General features: G+C 43.4%; 1 protein-coding gene across 5 annotated transcripts in view; it reads right to left on the reverse strand.

The window, feature by feature from the left end:
- Nucleotides 1–18,054, reverse strand: part of ATP8B4 (ATPase phospholipid transporting 8B4 (putative)) — a 259,760-nt gene extending 241,706 nt beyond the window's left edge. The window contains exons 1-2 of one of the 5 annotated variants that reach the window (XM_051822381.3): nt 17,931–18,054; nt 6,794–6,858 (exon numbers count right to left, since the gene is read on the reverse strand). In XM_051822381.3, the coding sequence (XP_051678341.3) occupies nt 6,794–6,821 (28 nt within the window). In that variant the 5' untranslated portion in view covers nt 6,822–6,858; nt 17,931–18,054. Of the gene's footprint in view, nt 1–6,793; nt 6,859–13,474; nt 13,679–17,364 lie in introns of those variants that run through there. The other 4 variants (XM_051822379.3, XM_051822380.3, XM_089310299.1 and 1 more) reach the window with 4 other exon arrangements.
- Nucleotides 18,055–25,275: the final 7,221 nt, after the last annotated feature.

Consider the following 25,275-nt stretch of genomic DNA (forward strand, 5'->3'; position numbering starts at 1 on the left):
CAACGGAAAGGAAGACCTTTCTCTCTCTAATTCTGCCTATCCAAAAAAAATTTTATATATATATATATATATATATATATATATATAAAATTAAGCCTTCAAAATCCTCCTCCACATAGAATGATTGGAGTAGCCTTTACTCCTCTAAAACATCACAGAATCCAATATAATTTGATGTCTTCCTTAATTAAAAAAATTCATGAAACTCTCATAGAATGTTTATTTTTGAGCCAAGCATTTCCTGCTACATTCTCCAAGCTAACTAAATGTTGACACCCCACTTAGTTTAGAAAGTGGTCATTTTTAAGTCAGTTATATGTTAGGCAACACTTAACAAAACAAATAACCTAGCTTCAGGGTAATCAGCCTGAAACCCTCCACTTCCTCTCCCCATCCCACTCCCAAAAATAAATTGTAGGGGCCCAGTGCTGTGGCATAGCAGGCAAAGCCACTGCCTGTGGTACCAGCAACCCATATGGGCGACAGTTCAAGTTCCGGCTGCTCCACTTCTAATCTGGCTCTCTGCTATGGCCTGGGAAAGCAGTGATGATGACCCAAGTGCTTGGGCCCTGCACCTGTGTTGGAAACCTAGAAGAAGCTCCTGGCTCCTGGTTTCGGATTGGCTCAGCTCCTGCCATTGCAGCCATTTGGGAAGTAAACCAGCAGATGGAAGACCCCTCTGTCTGTCTGTCTGTCTCTCTCTCTCTCTCTCTAATTCTACCTCTCAAATACATAAATAAAATCTTTTTTTAAAGAAAGAAGAGCATTTTGTAAATGGAAAAATACCAAAGTCTTCTTTAAAAAAATAGTGAAAAATAACAAATATGTGGGAAAAAGTTATCTAAGCTTGGATAGCCTTAATGTTGCTTATATGATTATTTCCTGGGAAAGTCTTAAGTAATGTTCTGAATAGTTTCAGTGGAAATTGGCAAATGTCCATTGATTTTCCTTCAGGTCTTCAAAAGCAACACCCAGCTCCTTATCTAGGCTGTTTTCCAATATCACATAATAAATTATACATTATCCACCTTACACCTCCAGTAAAAGAGAAAACCAGTCACGTCTTTTTTAGTTGTTTTTTTCTACATATAATTCACAACATCTCAGTGTGTAACAAGAGCTAATGACCGTAAGAGCGCTGCTAACAAGACCAAGAGTAAAGAGAAGATTGAAAAGGCTTTCACTGGACCCAGGAGTGATCAGAGCAAGTACAAGTCCATAATTAATAAACACAACTGTCTTTCTTCAATTAACTCCAGAGCATTTGGTTCTTCACCAAATGTGGCTTAGTAGACAGCCTCCAGGCGCTTGGATCCAGACCTCCCAGATCTTGAAATGATGAAAGTGCCACAAAGAATTTGGGGTCCTTATATAAAACTCTGATGGCATAGGCTGATATTCCCTAAACAAGGCTGGTACACAACCAAAAGATGAAGAATGTCTCCAAACATGGAGTATCATTTGGACTTTGAGGTAGCTGTTGGGTTTTGGGTTGGGTCACAAATCTCGGAAGAATTCCCTCAAGCTAAATCAATAACTTAAGCTTTTTTCCTTTCATAATTTTCTTTCATTCTTCACAATCTGGTCTGTATGGTTGGAAGCCAAAGCAATTCATTAAAGACATGAGGAAAGAACAATGAGTGGGGAGAGCTTTAAAGAAAAGAGTTCCCGAGCCTCCCTCCAAGATTTCCTGATTTGACTCCAAGAACACATTCTGATACAATTGGGAAATATGTGTCCCAAATTGGGGTTTCCTATTGAAACCCGCTGGTGACCTGCAGCCTCTGGGACTTATTGACATTTAAGCAGAAAACTGAAGAGAATAGAAGCAAAAAAAAAAATCTTCCCACAATTTTTTATATGCTTTTCCTCACAAAAGAGCTTGAAACAGAGTTAGGGGATTCAAAAAAATACCAAAGGCCCTTGGGTTTGTTTTCTTCTTGGTTGAGCCAACTTCCTCATCGGGTCCAGATAGTTGGAAATTTAGATTTATTGCTCCCATAGCTTACTAGAGCTTCACAAAGAAATATAAAAATTTTACCAGTTCATTATTCTTCTAGCATATATCAATTGGGTTGTCCAAATTACAAGCAAAATCAGCAAAATCTCATCTAAGCCCTCAACATGTAGCTCCCTCTGAGTGGAGATTCAAGACTTAACTATAATAAATACAACAGCTAATGCAAAAGCTTAATACCATATGACAAGTTTAACATGTATCATTTATTTAATCGTCTAAATGCTATTTAGCTTTACTCTACAGACCAGGAGATGAAAAAGCCCTAGCAACTTTATGTAGTAGAATCAGACTTTAAATATAGAACTGCCTCCCTTAGGAAAGGAGCTTGGAAGAGAAACTGGGTATAAGGAAAAGGTAAGCACTACTGACCAGTTGACTAGGAAACTGAAAATGGGTATGTGCCTGGGTGCAGAGGTCAAGGACAGGGAGAAGAGGCCTCTCTCACCACATGCAACACTCCAGGATGCACTGCCAATCACACACCACATTCACATTGACCTCATGGCTCCATGACTCTTTGTTTCATTGCTTCCAGGGTTGGCCCCTGCTGCACCATGGAGGCCTCTCTGGTGGACTTCTCTGCCCTCTCTTTGGAGACTTTGAGCAGGCCCTACTGAGAATATTCTCCCAAGGCCTTGTTGAAAACTGACTGCTTTCTTCTGTGTGCCAGTTCTATTCTATTCTTTTGTGAATTCATTCTTTGACAACTTGATGATCTATAGCAAAATTGCATTTTTATGGACTGGGCCACAATCAGAATACTTTCTCTAAAGATGGGAAATAGCAATTGTCTTCTCTCTACAGCACCCAACTCAATAAAAACTGGAGGAGGTGCAGCATTGTGGCACAGAAGCTTAAACCATTGATGCCAACATTCCACACTGGAGCACAGGTTCAAGTCCCAGCTGCCCCACTCTCCAGCTAAAATTCAGACAAAGCCTTCAATCTGTTGCCAAGGAATGAACTGGGTGCCACTGCAGAGCTCTGAGAGGCCTAAGTTCTTACTGGGTTGGTGAGGATTCTACCTACAAACTCTTTAAGGTTATCCTCATTGATCCATTCTGTAAAGCTATCCAAAGTAATGCTGACACCTGGTAGATTACCAAACTGGTCCACACGCACAAGGAGCTGTGTAGGCTGACATCTGCAGGCCATAAATGCCATGACCTTGGGGAGAGTCACAAGTTCCAAACTAACTATTCACAGTTCTCACTGTGCAGCCTGGAGAAGGCACAACATCCTCCAGCTGCACCATTACAGCTAATACAACTAATGTTTGTAAATTGTTGATTAGGTCTGAATTTTACAACAGTTATGTCTGCTTACAGGTATTATTTGTCTACTACAACAGGTCTGTCTGGGGCTAGCATTGTAGCATAGTGGGCTAAGCCCCTGCCTGTGGCACCAGCATCCTATATGGGAGCTGGTTCCAGTCTCAGCTGCTCCTCTTCCAACCCAACTCTCTGCTATGGCCTAGGAGAGCAGAAGATGGTCCAAGTCCTTGGTCCCCTGCACCTATATGGGAGATCTGGAAGAAGCGCCTGGCTCCTGGCTTCGGATAGGCCCAGTTCCTGCCATTGTGGCCATTTTGGGAGTGAACCAGTAGATGAAGGTTCTACCTCTCCCTCTCTCTATCTGCAACTCTGCCTCTCAAATAAGCAAACAAATCTTTTTAAAAAGAAAAAACAGGTCTGTCCACTGAGAGTGTTAATCTGTTTTTGTTTTGTTTTGTATAATTTAAAAATTGGAATATTAGAACCAGTGTTCTGGCATAATGGTTTAAGCCACTGTATGCAATGATGGCACTCCACATGAACACCAATTCAAATCCTGACTGCTTCACCACTGCAGTCATTTCAAGAATGAACCAGCAGATGGAAGATCTGTCCCTGGGGTATAGTGTGTTATGCTGCCACCCCATTTTTCTCCTGGCTGCTTCGCTTCTGATCCAGCTCCCTATTAGTAGCCTGGGGAAGCAACAGAAGATGGTCCAAGGACTTGGGCCCTGCCACCCATGTGGGAGACCCAGAAGAAACTCCGGGATCCTGGCTTCAGCCTGATCCCAGCCATGACTGTTGCAGACGTTTGAGGAATTAACCATACAAAAACATTTTTGTAAAATACAAGATTTCAGGAGGAAAGTCAAGATACCAATGCACTGTACCAGTTATCCATTTACTCAGTACTGTTAACAGACATATAGCACTTTTATAATTTATAAAGTACTTCACATAGATTGTTGCATTATGTGCTCATCATCACAGTAACAGGACGGTAGGTATTGCCCCCATTTTACAAGGGAGGTTCAGGGAGTGTGAGTACCAGTGTTTGGTAAATCGAAGAGCCTGGGTTCAGTCTTCTTGCTTTTGACTCATGTTGTTTCTATAGCATCCTAACAGTGTCCACCAAGGAAAATCGCAGCAAAACTAAAAGGGCCTTATACATCCATAGCACCCATTCTGGTCAAACCCAGTGAATTCTCACACTACTGACCTGGAAGAATTGTGTTACATCACAGCTACAAGAATCAAAACTGAAGAATTCAGTTGCATAAGAAATACTGGGGTCCACACAGTTCTGTATTGTCACATGCAGGATTGTCTGTTTTGTCACATATAGGATTAATAGCTTCAAAGTCCAACTATCATTACAAGCACCTTAGGCTACTTTCTGTAAGTAGCTTCACCAAAACAAACAGATCTAAGGATATTCCCCCCACCCCTCTCTCTGTGTCTGTGTGTGTCCTCCCTCCACCCCCAGGACATACAGAGGTGCTCTCTGGAAGGCTGCTGGCTCATGACTGTGTCTGATTCAGGGCCTACTTTTTTGTGAGGCATAAGCAGAGTAGATAAAATGGGTTAGATCCCTGATACTTTTAAGGACTCACAAAAATGTTTTAGCTTTCCTTTATTTTAAAATCAGAAAAAAAAAATCATGGTAATGGATCCAGACTAGATTATATGTTTTCACTGTAGTGCAGTAATAAAACAATTTTTATTATTTTTATGTAGGAAAAACGCAACAAAGAGTACCTACAACTCAGACATAGCATAGCTCTGATCTGATTCTTCCTAAGCAACCCACAAACATAGGAAGGGTTTCCCTGATGAAGTGAAGTGTGCTGGTTCCACAATCCCCTCATTTCTAAATGAAGAACAACTTCAGCTCGTTTCGACTAAGCCCTCAAGTATCTGCTTCCTTTGCCTCCCATCTTACTGAGCTAATCCGATATGCACTAGGTATTCTACACATGCACAAAGCTCGTCCCGACTGCCTTGTGGAAAAGCACAAAGATGCTCTAAAATATTTGTCTGAGTTTCCACACATGCTGCACAGAATGGATGAATTCCAAGAAACAAAATAAACTACAATTACTATGTTTTAAATATTTGAGTCTATTGGCTAGAATTTTTCACATCTTGAAGAAAGTAAGACTGATGTGAATATGGAGATAATAAAAAGTAAATCTTGGAGAAAATTACTGGTTTTCCACAACACCCATATCTTGGTTTGTCCTATTTTCATATACATCCTCAGTGGGTGATCTAAGCTTCCTAGTAATGTTGAAGCATATTTAAATATAGGTACGCCTTCACTCAAGTGTTGTAGGCACGAACTATCTCTTTGCAGTCCAATATCTTAATGTACAACAAAGGAATGGACTACACCATGAGATAATTACCGATGGAAGAAGTTAACCACCTGTGGTGGGTGTTATTACAAAGAGGAGCAGGGCATAAACTCTAACACAGCCTTTAGTTTCTAAAGAGTCTGTGGTCAAAAAATAAAGAATATGGTAGGAATATATTAGATACACATCCAGTGTAGGAAAAACTTCATAATGTCTGTCACTGACTATAGGCACTGTAAAGATGCAATGTTAGGGGCCAGCACTGTGGCCTCATAGGTGAAGCCTCTGCGTGTGGCACCAGCATCCCACGTGGGCACCCGTTCATGTCCCGGCTGCTCCACTTCTGACCCAGCTCCCTACTATGACTGAGAAAGCAGTGGAAGATGGTCCAAGTGCTTGGGCCCCTGTGCCCATGTGGGAGACCTAGAAGAAGCTTCTGCCTCCTGGTTTCGGATTAGCCCAGCTCCAATCACTGTGAACATTTGAGGAGTGAACCAGTAGATGGAAGACTTCTGTGTGTGTGTGTGTGTGTCTCTCCCTGTGTCTGTAACTCTGCCTCTCAAATAAGTATTTTTTAAAATAAGATGTTATGTTAAAGAAACTAGAATATCATTAATACTATCTAGTAGGCCCATTACTCAACCAAAAATAAATATACTTCCTGCTCTCTTGATCAAAATTATTTCTAACTCTATGAACTTAGTTTTAAATATTGGTGTATTCACACAATGGAATGCTGCTTTGAAATAAAAAATGAGAACACACCATTCACACATGTAACTATAAAATATGTCAAAAACCTCATACTGAGCAGAAGCAGTAAGCCAAAATGAAGCATACTGTATGATTTCATTAATACTCACTTCAAAATAGGTGAAACTAACATGCTAGAAATCAGAATATGGTTGTGGGAGTACAGTGAGGTGGGTGAAAGGCAGCACAGAGGAACATAGTGGAGTGAAAGAAACGCTTTGTATCTTATTCTATATACCTTTGGTAGTGATACAGCTACATGCAATTCTCAGTTCAGTGAACCGAACACTGAAGATCTGTGGAGTTTTTGTACGTAAGTTCATTCTCCACCAAAAATAAACATTTAAAATTCACATTTCTTTGAGTCACCTGAAGGGCTCACTACTCACCAAGCAATTTCTTTTTACTGCAGAACATTATTGCACTGATCCTTCACCAGGTCTCAACAAGCGACCTACGTAACAAAACAGAAGAACACAACATTAGTACTTGAAAAATGCTCCATCACCATACATTTACACCTAGACAAACCACACGTTTCTCCCTAGACAAATCTAGATGGCTAGGAAGTCACTGATACTATAAGCAATATATTCAATTTGTCATTATTAACTCTATCCAGATATGAATTCTATACAGAAATAATCTTTCATATGGTAAATCCTACTAAAGACTTCAGAGGTACTTTGGCTCACTGGTTAAAGATGTCACTTGGGACACCCACACCCCATATTGGAAAGTGTGGTTCAAACCCTGGCTCCTTGCTAATGCACACCCTGGAAGGCAGCAGGTATTGGCTCAGGTCTTGGGTTGCCGCCACCCATGTGGGAGATTCAAACTGGGTTCTAGACTCCTGGCTTCAGCCTGGCCCAGGCCTGGTTGCAGGAATTTGGGAAATCAATCAGTAGATTAAAGATTTAAAGATTTTGGAGCCTATACTCCACCTGTGGCACCAGCATCCCATATGATTGCCAATTCAAGTCCCAACTGCTCCATTTCCAATCCAGCTCTCTGCTAGTGGCCTGAGAAAGTAGCAGAAAATGGCTCAAATGCCTGAGCCCCTGCACTCATGTGGGGGACCTGGAAGAAGCACCTGACCCCTGCATTCGATTGGCTCAGCTCCAGCTCCTGTCATTGCAGCCATCTGGGGAGTCAACCAGCAGATGGAAGACCTCCCTCTCCCCTCTTTAACTCTGCCTCTCAAATAAGTAAATCTGAAAAAGAAAAAGACTTAAAGATTTATCTTTCCCTCTCCATCTCCCTCTCCCCTCCCCTTCGAGTAAACTGAAAATAGATAAGTAAACATTTAGAATGGAAAAAGAAGCAAATCATTTCAAACATTCAGAACCAAATAGACCACAGAGATGAACACAAACACCTTTACACACCCAAGACGCAGTAGGCAGGGGTCCTGAATACCTGCTCTTTCAGACAGGAGAAATCACTTATTTGCTTCCTGCTTCAAGAACTGGTACAGCAAGATGTAGTAAATGCACATAAAGAAGAAGTTGGTCAGTCATACAGAGACCAGAGAAGGGGAAGAGCAATGCTTTGGCTTCATAATTATAAGAGAGGTTGCAGAGGAAGTTCATCAACGCCCACTGCTCCAATTACAAATCCCCCAGCATCTAAAAAGCCTCAGCCATCAGCATTTCTCCCTGTTGTCCCCTCTGGGGTATCCCTGACAAATAGAGACACTGACAACTTACAGAACCCAGTGCTTCTCTAGAGCCCAAGTGACTCAAGTTGATGAATCCAAACAAGAAGGTAGGGGTGCTACTACCAGATGCTTCTAGAAGCAGGGCTAGGTCCTCAAAACCTGCTAGTAACTCCTCTGTTCCTTCCTCCACACCTTCTACCAGCTACAACCAGGGCTGTCCAAAACTGTCCCTCCTGGGGCCAGCACTGCGGCATAGGAGGTTAAGCCTCTGTCTATGGCACTGGCATCCCATATGGATGCCAATTCAAGTCCTGTCTGTTCTACTTCTGATCCAGCTTTCTGCTATGGCCTAAGTCCTTGGACCCTTGCACCCATGGTGGAGACCTGGAAGAAGCTCCTGGCTCCCGGCTTCAGATAGGCCCAGCTCCAGACATTGCAGCCATATGGGGAGTGAATCAGCAGATGTAAGACTTCTCTCTCCCTCTTCCTCTTTCCCTCTCTCCTTCTCTCTATAACTGTCTCACAAGTAAATAAATAAATCTTAAAAAAAAAAAAAACTACCCCTCCTACCCTCTCCTCAGTACTCCCCACCCCCCAGCTCAAGTAGCAGTTGTCTCTTAAAACATTCCTGCTGACCAGGGATTGCTCTCACCCTACCTGCCTACACACACACACACACACACACACACACACACTGCACACTGTTCCTCCTAACAAAAATCCCTTGTTCGAGAGCGGAGAGAAGAATGGAGGGGGGAGAGGGTGAAGAGGTGGGAGCAGGGTAGAGGGGGAGAGGAGGCAGAGGGGGTACTCTATCCAAGTATACCACATGGGTGATGGGTGCCCAGTACTTGGGACATCTTCTCCTGCTTTTCCAGGCCATTAGCAGGGAGGTGGGTTAGAAGCAGAGTAGCTTAGACTTGAACCAATACTCTGATAAAGAATGCTGGTATCAGAAGTGGCAGCTTAACCCAGTGCGCTGTAACATGGGCCCCAGGGTCATGTTTATAAAAGGAAAATGACATCATGTTATTCCCATGCTAAAATCCCTCTAAAGGCCTCTAGGCAGCCTAAGAAAAAAAGACCAACTTCTAATGTGACTCCTAGGACTTTGGTAACCTGCTTCCTGCTTATCATTCTAGCCTGATTTCCCATCAGCCCATGTCTTCTTGCTCCTCCTCATGTCTACACTCCAGAAACACTCAATTTAGTTTCTTTCCATTTGGGGGCCTTGACCCGTGTGCTTCCCTCTGCCGGTAACTATCTAACTTCACCTCTACACCCTCACCAGACGAACCACCACCCACCTTTCCAGTACAAATCCTCCTGGAGAGCTTTCCTGATCCACTTTTTTTTTTTAACTTTTATTTAATGAATATAAATTTCCAAAGTACATCTTATGCATTACAATGGCTTCCCCCCCATAACATCCCTCCAACCCGCAAAAATCCCCTTTCCCACTCCCTCTCCCCTTCCATTCACATCAAGATTTATTTTTGATTCTCTTTATATACAGAAGATCCTGATCCACCTTACAAGTCAGAGACAAGAACACTTCCATGTGCTCCCACTGAACCTGGTGCGACCCATTGCAGGCCCCCATCACTCTAAAATGTACTTTCCAATTACACTGGCTATCTCCCCATTACTCCACAAACTTCAGTAGGTCCAGGACATCGCCTGTCTGACCTACAGTTGAATCTCCAATATCTAATACCTGTCTAGCGCCTAACAATGCCCTATAAACACTGGCTTAATGAAAGATGAATGAATGAATGAGGTCCCCGGTTTCTACGAGGAATGCAACAAGAGCTTCTAGACATGGAAAGATATGCCTTTCAGCAGTTATGCCGTCCAAGGCTCCCAGACCTGAGTGCCTGAGAGCCTTAGATCTGCCTTCCCAAGCTGGAGGTAGCAGATTTCTGGGCTACTCCCTTTCTCTGTTGGACCCCATTCTGTTCTCTGCACTCCTATCTATAACTCATGAAGACCCTCAAATGATGAGCCAGATTTGATTGTAATAGGAAGAATGTTGCAGGCCAAAGAAGGGGGAAGTAGGAAGATCTTGGGGGAGATGGACAATGAGCAGGCCCTGTTGCAATAAAGGAAAATTTGCAACAAAGATTTTTATAGGGCAAGTCCTTCCTGTGAAAACTAACATGGACAGAAGTGAGTTTCCACCCAGGAAGTGCTTTCTTTGTTGTTTATTTCATAAAACAGTCACAAGCAGAAGAAAACAGTCACAGCAGATCCAAAATGGTATCAAGAAGGAAGACCTGAACCCTGTGGTAATGACATCTGTCTGTGGTGGGCCCCTCCAGCCAGAGAGCGAGGGAGCGTTCCTCAGCAAGTTCTAACATGACTTGTCAGGGCTCGAAAGTGTTCTCGGGGGACTAAGTCAACACGTTCTGTTTTCATGGGCGCTGAGTCCCTGGAGCAGATGAAAGGAAGAGCAATCCTTTGAGGAAGATGGCGACAGGCACTGTACACCCTGACAGAAAGCAGTGCGCACACACACACAAAGCTAGCAGGAGTACTGGCCCCGGCCAGCTTACCCTTTCTTTCTCCTTGCTGGCTTGCTAGATTGGTTTTCAAGAGGAAACTGAATATATTTGTATGATATGAAAATAACTAAAGAGGAAACATCCATGTAACCCCTTCCCTGTGTTATTTTAGATCTTCCTGCTAGCACTTCACATTTTAAAAGCTAGTGGACAAGCATAAAACAATATCATATTCTTATTAAAATTACTTTTAAGTCATATGGCTATGTTGTTACTGTTAATTTTCTAATGCAACCTTCAAAAATATCTTTAAAATTTTGTTTGGAAATATTGAATAAGTCCATGTTTAATTTTAGCCATCTTTGTTTTTGTAGATAATGCTCATATTCTTTTAAGATTTCTTTATTTATGCATTTATTGGAAAGAACGTCAAAGAGAGAGGGAAGGAGGGAGTAAGCAAGAGGGAGGGAGAAAGAGAGGGAGGGAACAGGTGGGGGGGAGCGTGTGGGGGAGGAAGAGGAAGAGAGAGGAGGGGGAAGGGGTGGGGAGAGAGGGGGAGAGGAATGGGAAGAGATGGGGAGGGGGATGGAGAGGGAGGGGGAAGGGATAGAGAGGGAGTAGGTGGAGAGAGAGGGGGAGGGGGTGGAGAGGGGGAGGGGTGGAGAGAGAGAAGGAGGGGGTGGAGAGAGAGAAGGAGGGGTGGAGAGAGAGAAGGAGGGCGACAGAGGATGGAGAGACGGAGGGGAGGAGAGACTGGGAGGGAGATGGGGTGGGGAGATGGGGGAGACGGGGGTGGGGAGAGATGGAGGGGAGACAGGGGTGGGGAGAGATGGAGTGGGGGGAGAGATATGGAGGGGGGATCTTCCACCTGCTGGTTCACTCCCCAAATCTCTGCAACAGCAAGTTATGGTCCAGACAGAAGCCAAGAGACCATCCTGGTCTCCCTCATGGGTGGAGGGACCCAAATACTTGAGCCATCTTCCACTTCCTTCCCGGGAGCATCAGCAGGAAGCTGGATCAAATGCAGAGCAGCCAAGACTCAAACCATTACTCCAATATGGAATGCTGGCATTTCAAGTGGCATCTTAGCCCACTGCACCACAACACTGACCCCAACATGCATATTCTTTACCTTATAATTAATCCAGAATAAACAGAATCATAGTTGTGTGCGTTAAACAATGTTTCTCTAAGATTTTCAGAAGTTATTACTTATTAATGCTGTAATTCAAGTTCTTTTACTCTAATATATAAAGTTCCAATAAGAAAATTAGCATTTAAGTTTATGTTTCCCCAAATTGACTCTTCTGTGAAGCAGTAACAAGCCAGGCATCCTTACTGAGGATTCACTGTAATGAATGTAGGAGATTCTGGTTTAACTTGGAGGAAGTAAAATAAAATCCTTTCATTCTTATTATACATGTATTAACTGACAAAAATGCCCTAGCTGACACTCACAGCATCTCTAAGATACGAGAGTAAAGAAACTCATCTTTTGTTGAACTTTTGGACCATAAAGGCCTAAGGAAATAGAGTAAGGAATAATACTAGCTTCCAGATAGTTTGTTTTTTTTTTTTTTTTTTTTTTTTTTTTTGACAGGCAGAGTGGACAGTGAGAGAGAGAGACAGAGAGAAAGGTCTTCCTTTTGCCGTTAGTTCACCCTCCAATGGCCGCCACGGCTGGCGCGCTGTGGCCGGTGCACCGCGCTGATCCGAAGGCAGGAGCCAGGTGCTTCTCCTGGTCTCCCATGGGGTGCAGGGCCCAAGCACCTGGGCCATCCTCCACTGACTTCCCGGGCCACAGCAGAGAGCTGGCCTGGAAGAGGGGCAAACGGGAAAGAATCCGGTGCCCCGACCATGACTAGAACCCGGTGTGCCTGCGCCGCAAGGTGGAGGGTTAGCCTAGTGAGCCGCGGCGCCGGCCCCAGATAGGTCTTAACTTACCTTGCCTTCATCTCATGCAAGGGTTTAAATGGTGGTTTCCTTGTGTAAAAGTCCTAGTAGGTGTGTTCTGTGTTTAGGAAAGAAGGGCAGGAGAGGGAGGAAGAGAAAGAAGGGTAGCAGAAGTAATAGCTGGGGCTTTACTCATATATTCCTTTAAAATGAATTGCGTGCTTTTTTTAAATATTGCAAATTATATTGCCATGAGTTTTTTTCCTTTAACTTTCAAGTTTAGGTTTTTCATAAAATAATTCACAGAAAATAATTCTTCTAATGAAAGGAATGGCAAAGTCAAGAGATGCCAGTTTGTACAGGGAAAATAAGGAGTTGGCATCAGACACCTTGAGAATGAAGTAACACAACATCAAGTTGGAAAAGTTCAGTGACCAGGTAAGTGGGGAAGAGGCCATCCCGAGATTCCACAAGAACTCACTTTACAGTGAAAATGAATGCGCATGGGTGCAGATGGCTCAACTTTAGCAAAGGGTTAAACTGCAGGGTCCCTTTAAGGGTCTGAGGCCAATCAATCAAGTTAATAGAAGTTAGAGTAGAAGCCCTCTGCTTCTAATCTCCATGCTCAAACTTGTCCTATATGCCTTGTTTTTCTTCCAACTCTGCTTTTCCTTCCCCTTTGGAGACAAACTACTATAAAGGAAAGACTGTTAGGGAAATAGATTCAAATCTCAGCTCCCTTTCTATCTAGCATTACTTTAATCAAGTCACTTCCCCTTCCTACGACTCCACCTCCAAATGATGCAGGTGATGGTGCCTTCCTCCAAGCTGCTGTGCAGTGTAGTATGCCTGTATGCTCACTTCACTCCATTAGAGTGTCTGTCTTCCTCCCCTCCTCCACAATCTGCCTTTCCCCCTCCTACTTAATCCTCTTTCAGTCTCCCAGCTTCCCTTCCTGTTCCCCTAACTTTTCCTATTTCTCACTCAGGCACTTTCTCCTCAGCCCAACTCACCTTCTCTAGGAGGAATAATCCGACCATGAATGGAGAGACGGGCAGCCTGTGATGGCAGCCCCAGTGTGGACTTAAGTAAAGCTTGAACCTTAAAAAGTCCACCTGCTTACTCAGTTGAAGGCCTAGGGGTGGGAAGCTAGGATGATAGAATGAAGGAGCCAGTCACTTCTCGCCTCTTGCTGTCCCTTTCCTCCCTCTGGCTCTGAAGCTGAAGAGCAGAGCCTTCGCAAGTCTTTCACACTTGAAGGTGCTGACCGCGGAGTCATACCCACTGCGACCCACAATGTCACCTGAGGTGGTAGCCCTCTGACGACAGCTGGCAGTGGGAAACTGAAACAGCACTAGGGCCACACAATAGGAACATCTCCGTGACGCAGGGCAAGCTCAGCCTTGGGAAGAGGTAAGGACAAAGTCCGAGCCCTGTCCTGCATGTGTGAGCTTGGAGCATGAACGTGAAGGTGGGAGGCATGGGGAATGCTTTAATCGCATTTGGTATCAGTGACAGCTGGCTGCAGCCACTGTACTTGGAGACAGCAGGCATTACACAAAAGCAGAAGTGAGAAAAATTTAAGTCAATCTGTGTGTGGAAGCATGTGGGTGCTCATGTCTGAGTGGGATGGTTCGTACAGCCAGATTTATCAATTACTCAGCAACTGTATCTATTTACAGTGCCTCACAGTAAGTTGTTACGTTTTCTGTGCAATATCTATTAGACTGGTCTTGTTGGGAGCTGCCACGTCCACTCGGATGCCTGTGGACTGTCAGGCGTGCGGTCATTCCCCAGCCGCTCACGATAAAGCTTCCCTGCCTCCCGGTGTTTATTCCCCGCTCACTCTCCACCTTGATCTCGTGCTCGCCTTTTCTTCCTGTCAGCCGGCCCTCGCTGCCTCTTTTGCGCATTTCCGCTCCTTCGCCTCACCCCATCCTTTCTTTCCTGCTTCAGTCATGTTCCTTTCCCTTCGCACTTGCCTAGTTCTCCGGCTATGCTAATCCAAAGCCCCAGGATTTGGTCCTGTTAACCTTCATCACCGCCAGCAAGTTCTTCCTGCTGAGCTCCAGTTTCCTCATCAGTAAACAGCAACAATCAAGAACCCTGCAGGGTCATTGGGGAAAACACAACCGGCCATGCTCTAAGGGAATTCGCACAGTGTTTCCTACCACAGTTGGCGCTCAATAATGGAATGCTATTATTTTTTTCTTACTTTATTTCTTAGCTCTCCACATGTAGAAAAACCCATCAAATTTTGGAGCCATCTCTTCTCCCAACTGATGTTCAATCATCAAACATTTATCAGGAGGAGGGATGGAGAAATACGACAGAGGGAAGGGAGTCACCAAGCCTGCCTTAAGGCCTGACAGATGGCAGATTCCAAACTGAGAACTTTTCAAAGGAAAAGAAGGGCTTGATAAATTAAACAAGGTACACACAGGCAAGAGGAACAGCATGTGGAAAAGACCAGAAGGGGAGGCTGGGGGAGCAGTGACTGTCAAAGCAACCAGATCAGAGAGGCATGGGAAGACTTGTGTAACACAGAATTTGCAAGGGAGGTAGACAAGAGTTGGATTCCAAAAGACATCATCTTCTTCATCACCGAACCCATCATTACATCATTCGCCAGGCACTTAGCCTTGTGCTGAATATTTCATGTGTATTATCTTATTTAATCCTCATCAAACCTCTACAGGGAAGAATTGTCACTACCTCCATTTACAGATGAGGAGACACATAGCATTACTGCTGTCAAGATGGTGTGATTGATCCTGTAGATAATGGGGAGGCAAGAGTACAATGGTACAATTAGAATCCAGCCCCCCTTGTCCATTGTCATTGCCCTTGCTCCCTTGTGTCTCCATTCCATTCCATGCTGTCAAAGTTTTTAGGTAGGTTACTCTCACAGCATAAGCTGGCATAGGAAGAAATCAGACTGGGTATGGGACCTAGTGAAAACAGGCAAGCAGAACTGGATTCTAGAAATGTTTCCACAGTAGAACTGGCAGAGTTTATGAATGTTTCGTAGAATGGGTTATGGAACAAGGTTGATTTTAGGTTCTTGCCTTGGGACACTACGAGCATAGAGATGCCATTAACTGTGAGGATAACAATAGCAGTGAAGGGAGAAACACTGCGGCCTTCCCACCACGCCCTCTTCACTGAGGCACACAGCACAATGCACGGAACAGAGCAGGTGCTCAACAAACAGTAGCTGAGTAAATAAAATGACAAAGGAGGGGCCGGTGCTGTGGCATAGCAGGCAAAGCCACTTCCTGCAATGCCAGCATCCCATATGGGCAGCAGTTCAAGTCCCGGCTGCTCCACTTCCGATCCAGCTCTGTGGTATGGCCTGTGAAAGCAGTAGAAGATGGCCCAAGTCCTTGGGCTCCTGCACCCACGTGGGAGACCCAGAAGAAGCTCCTGGCTCCGGATCGGCAAGGTCCGGCCATTGCAGCCAATTGTAGAGGGAACTAGTGGATCGAAAACCGACCTCTCTCTCTCTCTCTCTCTCTCTCTCTATTTCTCTCTCCTTCTATGTAACCCTGACTTTCAAATAAATAAATCTTTTAAAAAAATCTCTTTAACTCTTTCATATAAATAAATAAATCTTTAAAAAATAAAATCAGAGAGGAAACAAACACCCTCTCAGTAAGGAAGGAACGTGTTTCCCAAATATGATGGTCAATATTTTATGCTATATCTACAAACTATATTGAATTGGTTAAAAATTAAAATATTTAATATGTATGCTTAATATCTAGTTAGAACTAAATGTTACTATTTAAAATATTTCATGTTAATAAGAGGTTACCAATTTCTTTCATGTCTTTTCATTAGAAATCTTAAAAACACGATACTGGCTTCTAATTCTCACACTTGCCCTGCCTGACAAGCATCTGGAATACATAAAGAAGTTTTATTTCAAAGAGAGCTACGATTTTCAGTTTATTTTTCAATGGCTAAGTCTTTTCCTACTAAATAAATGTGTAATTTTCTGTGTAAGAACAAAATAAAGCTCTCCTTGCACAAAAACATCCTACAGGCAAACACACAAAAAGTCACTTGATCCCTCAGTTTTAAAGATCCATACAACACGAGACGATATCATAGCACAAGATAGAGAAATACCGGTTAAAAGAAATCACTGAGTTCACATTTTGCAGTAAAGGCCAGCAAAGCACAACACCTGAGCAAAAGGTTTTTTGTGTTTTTTGTGTGTGGGCCCAGGTGTTAGTAATCCCATACGAACGCCTGTATTTCCACCTCTTCTTTCTAATAAGCCTTCAGCCCCCAATTAATGTTCTCACCAGTTTCCATTTTCTTCAAAACAGCTAATTGTTAACCTGGGACTAAGGATATTCTCAAGTCTACCAGCCACACAGCTAGAAGGATCTATTTCTCTTTGCAGACAAATCTTAGCCCTGAAAACACAACCTCAACCCCCAGGGGGACCACTCAGTGCAAACTGTTCACATCCAAAACATAAATTGATCAGAGAAAAAACAAAATCTCAAATAGGTGGGCTAAATACCAATTCTTTGGGGAAAAAAAAATTCAACTAACTACAACCAAAGGAAGAGACAAAGACCCACAAAACAAAATAAATTGGTATCTGGGCTACTCACATCAGTCATTTAATAGAATAAAAATATGCATTTCAAATAAAAGAAAATGTCATGTATCCCCTATCCCCAACTAATTTCTCCCAAAATTATTTTTTAGTAAGAGGATAACATTAAAGAATATTTTCTAAACCTCAACCACCCTGATGCAAACAAAACAGGAATCTGGAAAAAAGAAACAGCAGGTCTCAACCAGCACAGAGCTAACTTTCCATTCGATCTCACTAACCATTGGCTGCTAACCCACCATTGATCTCACTAACCCACCAACTCACCTCAAACTGCACCTAGCCTGTTCCCCTAAAAGGGAGGTTCCCCAGCCACGCAGGAAGTTCAAACAGGGATCCATTCCACGGCCATATCAGTGAGGAAAGCAAGGCTAAACCGAGGGCTCGAGTAATTGCATAGAAAACAAAGTAGGTCTCCAGAAACCCCGAGATCAACTCCTGGAAAAACACTCTTGACCGCTTACCATGACGGGAAGCTGCTAGGTGGCAACCAGAACGAGTTATCTCATCAGAAAAAGAGGAAGAGGTTGTGAGAGGGCGGCTTCACCAGTACTGAGGAACTGGGGGAGAAAAACGCCCCCCGGGAAAGCGCCAGAAGCCAGGAAGCACCTCTCCTCCTGTGGCTGCCTGCCACTGGTGTCAGGGCAGAACTGGTTAATCCTGGAGAAACAAAAGGAAGCTCCCAGGAGGCTGGCTTCTGGGATGGCTGCTTCTGTGGGAACCAAGAGTTCAGGAGAGTGGAAGTGAACGCGCGAAGAGGGCGCCAAGCACCACAGCCGCTCACCATGTACCAGCCCTCGACTGCTGAAAGCAAACATCTTTTCGGTTCCCACCTGTTTGCTCAGAGCTGAGGCAAGTAGCAGCAGGGCTTTTTCCAATCATCACAAATGAAGTCCAGCTCTTTGGGATGAGAGCTGAGCACACCCAGGCAATGTCTAATATGAAAAGCAAAGATACTTCGTCTTTCCCGACATCCTCCACTTCAGCCCAGAGGAAGCGAACGTTAACCCTGAGACTACTGAGGAACAAACACGCCTAGGAAATGGATTTATTTATTTATTTATTTATTTATAGTTTGGAATCGTTGTGAGGGGGTTCTGGTTTTCAAGGTGGGATTAGAGGAAAACAAAATATTTTGGTTTATGAATATTTGTGAAAGGAAGGATATGGCTCCTCTTGAGGAGGCCTAAAAGCCATTTAGAGATTTGCCAAAGGTTGCATCAGATTTGCCAGTTAAGTACTGAAGCCAGATGGATTTCACCCGCATGTCTGTAACCACAGCAGGCTGGCCCGGTGTGCATCATCAGCCCCACTGTCGCCACGGCAGCCCCTCAGGTTTGCAGAGAGGCAGAAGGGAGGACCTTTCCCTACCAAGTCTTCACAGCAGCGCGAACACAGATTTCTGCAAATGAGAGCGATGGATTTTTTCCTTACATGATAAAGAGGACTAAGGACAGTGCAGAGGAGGAACCATCATTTCTTTGTTTAAAATGAAAAACAACTTTAAACGACAAAAATTATGAAGTATAGCCTCTGTATAATTTTTTCCCTAAGCCAGAATGCCCTTTCCTTGATGTACAATAAAAACTGTTGACTGCTAAGCCAACCGAAACCCTTGTGCGGGCAGCACACTCTCTTCCCAACAGGACAGCTTTCTGACCCACTACCTCCAGGTAGCCCACCTCACAACCAGTTCTCCATGAAGAACTTTTCCTGGCAGAAGTTTCAACGATTTAGGAACAGAGCTGTCAGAGGTCACCCCCGCCTTAGAATACCCTTTGGTGTGGCCATGTGCTTGATTCTCTGCAAATTTCACCTCTACCATAACACAGACTCCTCTAGAGCAGTTTGCCTGGAGCAGCTGTTGCAAGTCTGTGGTCCACCAGGAGAAGCTGCCCTAAGAGGCAGCCACCGGAGGAAGGGAAACAGCATCGCAGGGTGTTGCAAGTCTGTGGTCCACCAGGAGAAGCTGTCCTAAGAGGCAGCCACCGGAGGAAGGGAAACAGCATCGCAGGGTGTTGCAAGTCTGTGGTCCACCAGGAGAAGCTGCCCTAAGAGGCAGCCACCGGAGGAAGGGAAACAGCATCGCAGGGTTCTCAGTGCTGGGTGTGGGAGACACCTACTGGAACAGGAGGAGGTGGCGCAGCGTGCGCCTCGTGTTGTCTGAGGGCTGTGAGGTGGCTACCGGCCCAGCATCACACAGGCCACCTGATCAGGGGAGTTGCCTGGTTGAACTCCTTGTCCACACATCTATCAGTAAAAGTCCACGCCTTCCGGCATGGCTGGGGAAGGAAAAGCATGAGCCCAGAGAAGGCACAAAGTAAGCAAGAGGCCTGGAAAGATGGCGGTGTGGGAGCCGGGACTGAGACAGAAGCGATGGACCTGCTCTCTGCTCTGGGTCCCACCACAGGTCCTGCCCTCGTTCCACCCCCGCGCCATTTTTTCAACCTATCACACTGGCAATACTATGTTTAGTAAGTCCCTTTGTGGAAGAAGATGTAAGGAAGTTAGCTTCTTCACCTACATCGCTCATGGGAGTTCATACTGATAAAATATGCGTAAGAGAAAATTAAGTAATGCCTATCAATTACCCAAATGCATGGTTCCATTTCCCAGGAATTTACCTTCCAGTATTCACATACCTGTGCCAACATATTTGCCAATGTGTTCATTGTTGCCCTGTCGCTGACAGCAAACATAAATCAAGAAAAAGAGTTTAGGTGCAGGGGACTGCCTAAATAAGATAAGGTGCATTCATACAAAGGATCACTGTACAGCCATTAAGAAAGGATAGAATTGGAGTGACAAATCAGAGCATCGGGGTTCAGATCCGGCCCCGCCAGTGATGGACAAGCCTCTCCGGGTCTCAGTTTCTCATCTGTAAAAAGCTGATCATTACAGCTCTTACTCCATAGGATTGTCGCCACTGAAGCAGCTCCCGGGACATTGCAGATACTCAACAAACATGTGTGATTGTGAAGTTGCAGAAGAATTACGTGTAGGGTCATCTCATTTGTTAAAAACATTTCTTTTTTTAAAAACTTTTATTTAGTAAATATAATTTTCCAAAGTACAGTTTATGGATTACAATGGCTTTTTTCCTCCCACCCGCACCCCTCCCATCTCCTGCTCCCTCTCCCATTCCATTCACATCAAGATTCATTTTCAATTATCTTTATATACAGAGGATCGATTTAGTATATATTAAGTACACACATATATATAATGGAATATTATTCAGCTTCAAAAAAGAATGAAATTACCTCATTTTCAGCAAAATGGTTAAAACTGGAGAATATTGTGTTGAGTGAATTTTAATAGTAAAAATGGTTAAAAATGGCAAATGTTATGTTTCATATGTATTTACCACAATTTTTTCAAGACAGTTCTGCTTTTCCTTTGTAAAAGAGCAGGAAAAAGGGTACTCAGGAAGCACACCCACCCTCTGGAGGGATATTAGCGGCAGACTGCAAGGCCTTGCCAGCCAGGAAACTTATTTTAAATTCTCACCATAGGATATTAAAAAACATACTCTTATTCCCTTTACCAAAGGTACCTTAGCAAGGCTAAATCTTTAAACACCATTAGGCAGCATCTACACTGTCAGAATGTCTGAAAGTCTGTGTTTTAAAAGACCTTCATTTGCTTTAAACTTCTGCCTTTTGCAAATATCTTTTACATCTCTAGTCTAGATTTTCTGAAGACCTCTCAATGATTACCTCAACTTGTCCTCAGAACAATACAGTAAATTATGTTAAAGGAATTAAATATATGAGCAATGGAGAGTAAAATTTTTCCTAATTTACTCACCCTCTTACCCTTTCCTCCAACTTTTCACACATTTCATCAAAAGGCAAGAATGGAATTTTTATTTTGATGAATCTGAAACTACACAGCTTTTCTAAATAGAACAAGGAGCATCATTTATTTCCTAGAAGCTATAAATATCTCTTGCTCTGTTGACAGTGAATAACATATTGAAAAACATCAGTAAACCACTTGCCACAAGTGGAACGCCCTGACCCATAGATTTAAAATTCACACTTATAAGAAACAGACTTAACAAATGCGTTCATCCAGCACACACAGGTGCTCTGCTGGGAACATCAGGAGACACAGAGAGAAGGAGAAAACGCAACTTCTGCTATTGAGCCACTGATCATCTGCTCCGAGAACTCAGACAAGGCGAAGGGAGTCTACAACAAAAGGCTCTTTTCTGTCATTGAGAATGGGAACAGCAAACAGCAGATTGAGTCATTTTATGTCCATTCAATATAATTTCAGTGAAATACACTAATTAAGATCCAATTAACTCCCTGGAATTCAGTCATTACAATAGTTTCAGTGTTTGCTGTTGTTGGCTTACTTGCTTTTCAGCCCACACGAAAGATTGAGCAGACGGCAAAGTTAAACTAAATCTTTGGTATCAGCCTAAGTGACTGAGAAGTAGCTCCGGCCTAAAATTATGATTTCTATAGATGCAATAAATAATGAAAGAAGACAAGAACAAAGTAGGTCCACGATTCTGTAGGCAAAATCTGGAACAATCACCTGCTCCAAGAAGCCAACTTGAACCTACTGAAGTACTATCTCCTTTGAGAGGAGCCGACCATAAACCCATACTTGAAAGTCTGTGCATTGCTGCAGTAGAAATCATTCAAAGTTGTGTGAATTACTTACCCATCCATCTTAGCTTCCTGGTTATAAAACCTTCTCCAGTTATTTGTGGAGATTAAAGGAGATAATTATTTAATGAACAGCAATTGAATAAAAGAATGAGTGTAAACTGCATTTGCAGTGAATAAACAACAAGTCATCCAGCACCTGTCACACGGTTGTTGTCTAGCAGAGGTCGATGTCTTCTCTGCCTCTCCAGAATCTTCCTAGTGGCTACCATATTTCCTTTATCAGAACAGAAGGAAGACCTGTAAGTTCTGAGCTACTCCATACCTCCAGTTCTTTCCATCTCAATCCAACCACCTCCCTTCTCCTCTCAAGGGCAGTAAACTCCAAGCAGATCCTTCTGACAGACCATAAAATAACACAGAAAATAGAAATCTTAAAAGGGTGAAATCAGTGAGGATAATGAAAGGGCTAATATCTTCTCACATTACAGGGCATCATTTTTCATGCCTTGTTCACCACGGTAAGTGACAGGGTAGACTAATAAGATTTCTGGACCACCACGCCTTCTTTCCTTCATCATTGATATGGACTCTCCTCCCATTCAGGAACATACCCGTAGAAGTTTTTAAATCAAACACACCTTCCTGGTCTTTCTTATCTAAAATGAAAGGTTAGCTTTCTAACCTCTTGTAATTTCATTTATTTTTCTAGTACTTTCCTTGGTGAATTGGGCTAAAGTTCACCAAAAAAAGATAACTCAGCTTCTCCTCCTCCAATTTCCCCACCACACTTCCCGTAGATAGTTGACCCTTTTTTCGAAAGGAAGTAGATTTCCTTACATTGGCCAACACCAACCACCGACCCTTTGCTGGTGGTACCATTTCCTATGTGGGATTTTTCCATCCTCCGTGGAAGGACTTACACTTGAGTTTCAGTTATTTCTCAACTAACGCACAAAGGGAACAAAAGAAAATGAAAGAACATAAGCAGGAAACACTCTTCTAGAAGTTAAGCATGGCTAGAGACCAACATTAAGGAATACAGGAGTTTTTTACTTTACTGTTAAAATTACAGGAATTAAAAATATAAATCCACCACTGCATTAAATTCAAGATGGTATGAGTTTTTTTTAAAGACAGCCAAAGCCCTGAGTGCTAAAAGTCACTTCTGGGGACCAGCACCGGCAGCAGTCTGCCTTTCCCTCAAGGAGTCTCTTGAACACCCAAAGCCGTTAGACACAGGCAGAACAGTGGGGCCTGGAGCTTGCTGTTGTGCAAGTCCACTCATCAAAACCAGGTGATTTGCATGTAAATTGCCCTTTCACATGCCTTCTGGACTGTGTGTTCTAGAACAAGAGGACCCAGCTTTTCATCCAGACAACCTAACCCCAAGCCAAACAACTGGTAACGCTACTTGTAAAAGGCATTCTAACAGTTCATTTCCAAATGGCAAATGCTCCACACAGCTAAACCAGGTCCTGAAATAGATTATTGGCCCCAGTGAGTGAAACACTCCTCAAAACGATGTATCTCTGGCTATCAGGGAAGAACAGTGCCTTCTTTGCACATAGTAAGTGTTCAGGAGTTATTTTTAGCTTCCACTTTTTTATAGATTGACATAAGAAGTCCATCCAGCAACAGAGTACTTTACAAAAAAGGAGGAGTGGGACACAGGGTTGAATCTGGATCATTTCAAAACACTGGTGGTTCTTGACACCTCAGAACCTTGAAGAAACAGGAGCAGCCGAACACTCATGTGGAAGACCAGAAAGAAGCTCCTGGCTCCTGACTTTGGCCTGGCCAATCCCCAGCCATTGCAGACATTTGGGGAGTGAACCAGAAGATGGAACTGCTCTCTCTCTCGATAGATAGATAGATAGATAGATAGATAGATAGATAGATACAGATATACCACTGCCTTCAAATAAATAATTTTTTTAAATAGAAGCCATTGTAGAGACGTGACAAGGGAGCACTGAGGGAACTTGAGTATGGACTGGGTTTTAAATTATATTGGATAATTATTGCTAGGATAAGAACCACATAGTTTATAGAAGAATGTCTTTTAATTTGCACACTGAAAGATTTAGGAGTGAAGTGTTGTAGTATTTCCAATATATTTTGAAAAGATTTAGCAAAATGTATGTGTGAGTTTATGAAACATATATGGCAAAATGTTAATGAATCTAATAGTATGGATGTGGATTTCACTATACTATTCTATTTTCTGTATGTTTAAAAGCATATAATAAAAATACTTAACTGCCTTAAAATTCACAAAAAAATAGTATTCAAGAAGGTGCAAGAGTAGTGGCAACCTTTCTCTCTGTCTCTCCCTCTCTCTGTCTATAACTCTACCTGTTGAATAAATAAAATCTTTAAAAAAAAGAGTAGTGGCACTATGATTTTACAACCTTCATTTATAAAGTACCACTAGTTATATTATAATTAATATTAATTATAAAGATAAGGGTTGGTAGTACTAAAAGTTGGAATTTAGTAGGAGAAATAAAGCATAACATAAATACTATGGCAAATGATGCAATGAAAATGCTGTAATAAAGGTGGAAGTGTGGCTCGCTACTAATCCTCCACCTGCAACGCCGCAACACCGGGTTCTAGCCCCGGTCGGGGCGCCAGATGCTGTCCCAGTTGCTCCTCTTCCAGTCCAGCTCTCTGCTGTGGCCCAGGAGTTCAGTGGAGGATGGCCCAAGTCCTTGGGCCCTGCACCCGCATGGGAGACCAGGAGGAAGCACTTGGCTCTTGGCTTCGGATCAGCGCAGCGCGCCGGCCGCAACAGACTGGCCGTAGCAGCCACTTGGGGGGTGAACCAATGGAAAAAGGAAGACCTTTCTCTCTGTCTCTCTCTCACTGTCTAACTCTGCCTGTCAAAAATAAAAAAATTCATAATAAAGGTGGAAGGGAAGTTTCAATAGGAAAGGAGGCAGGGTAAGAAGAGAGTCAAGATCAGGTCAGCTCAGAATCAGCCTTTAAGGCATTCTGGTCTGGCTGAAAAGCCCATGGCAGCATTCCAGGCATGGAAAGCCACGATACTGTGGCAAAAATAAAATAAAATAATGTCCTACATGAAGGATCTCTGCGAATGAGACCCCAGCAGAAAGAAGGGGCCATCAAAGAATGTACTTTTTTCTGAAGGGAGGAGAGGACTTCCACTTTGTTTATGGCCTTGTCTAAATATTGACAGAAACTGTGGATTTGAAGCTGGTGCTGTGGCGCAGCGGGTTAACACCCTGGCCTGAAGCACCGGCATCCCATATGGACGCCAGTTCGAGACCTGGCCGCTCCACTTCCGATCCAGCTCTCTGCTATGGCCTGGGAAAGCAGTAGAAGATGGCCCAAGTCCTTGAGCCTCTGTACCTATGTGGGAGACCCAGAAAAAGCTCCTGGCTCCTGGCTTCGGATCAGCCCAGCTCCAGCCATTGTGGCCATTAGGAGAGTGAACCAGCAGATGGAAGGCCTCTCTCTCTTTCTCTCTGCCTCTCCTTCTCTCTCTGTGTAACTCTTTCAAATAAATAAATAAATCTTTAAAAAA

The sequence above is a fragment of the Oryctolagus cuniculus genome, chromosome 12, assembly GCF_051225735.1.
Source record: "Oryctolagus cuniculus isolate XC-2025 breed Fujian yellow rabbit chromosome 12, ASM5122573v1, whole genome shotgun sequence".
Taxonomy (NCBI): domain Eukaryota; kingdom Metazoa; phylum Chordata; class Mammalia; order Lagomorpha; family Leporidae; genus Oryctolagus; species Oryctolagus cuniculus.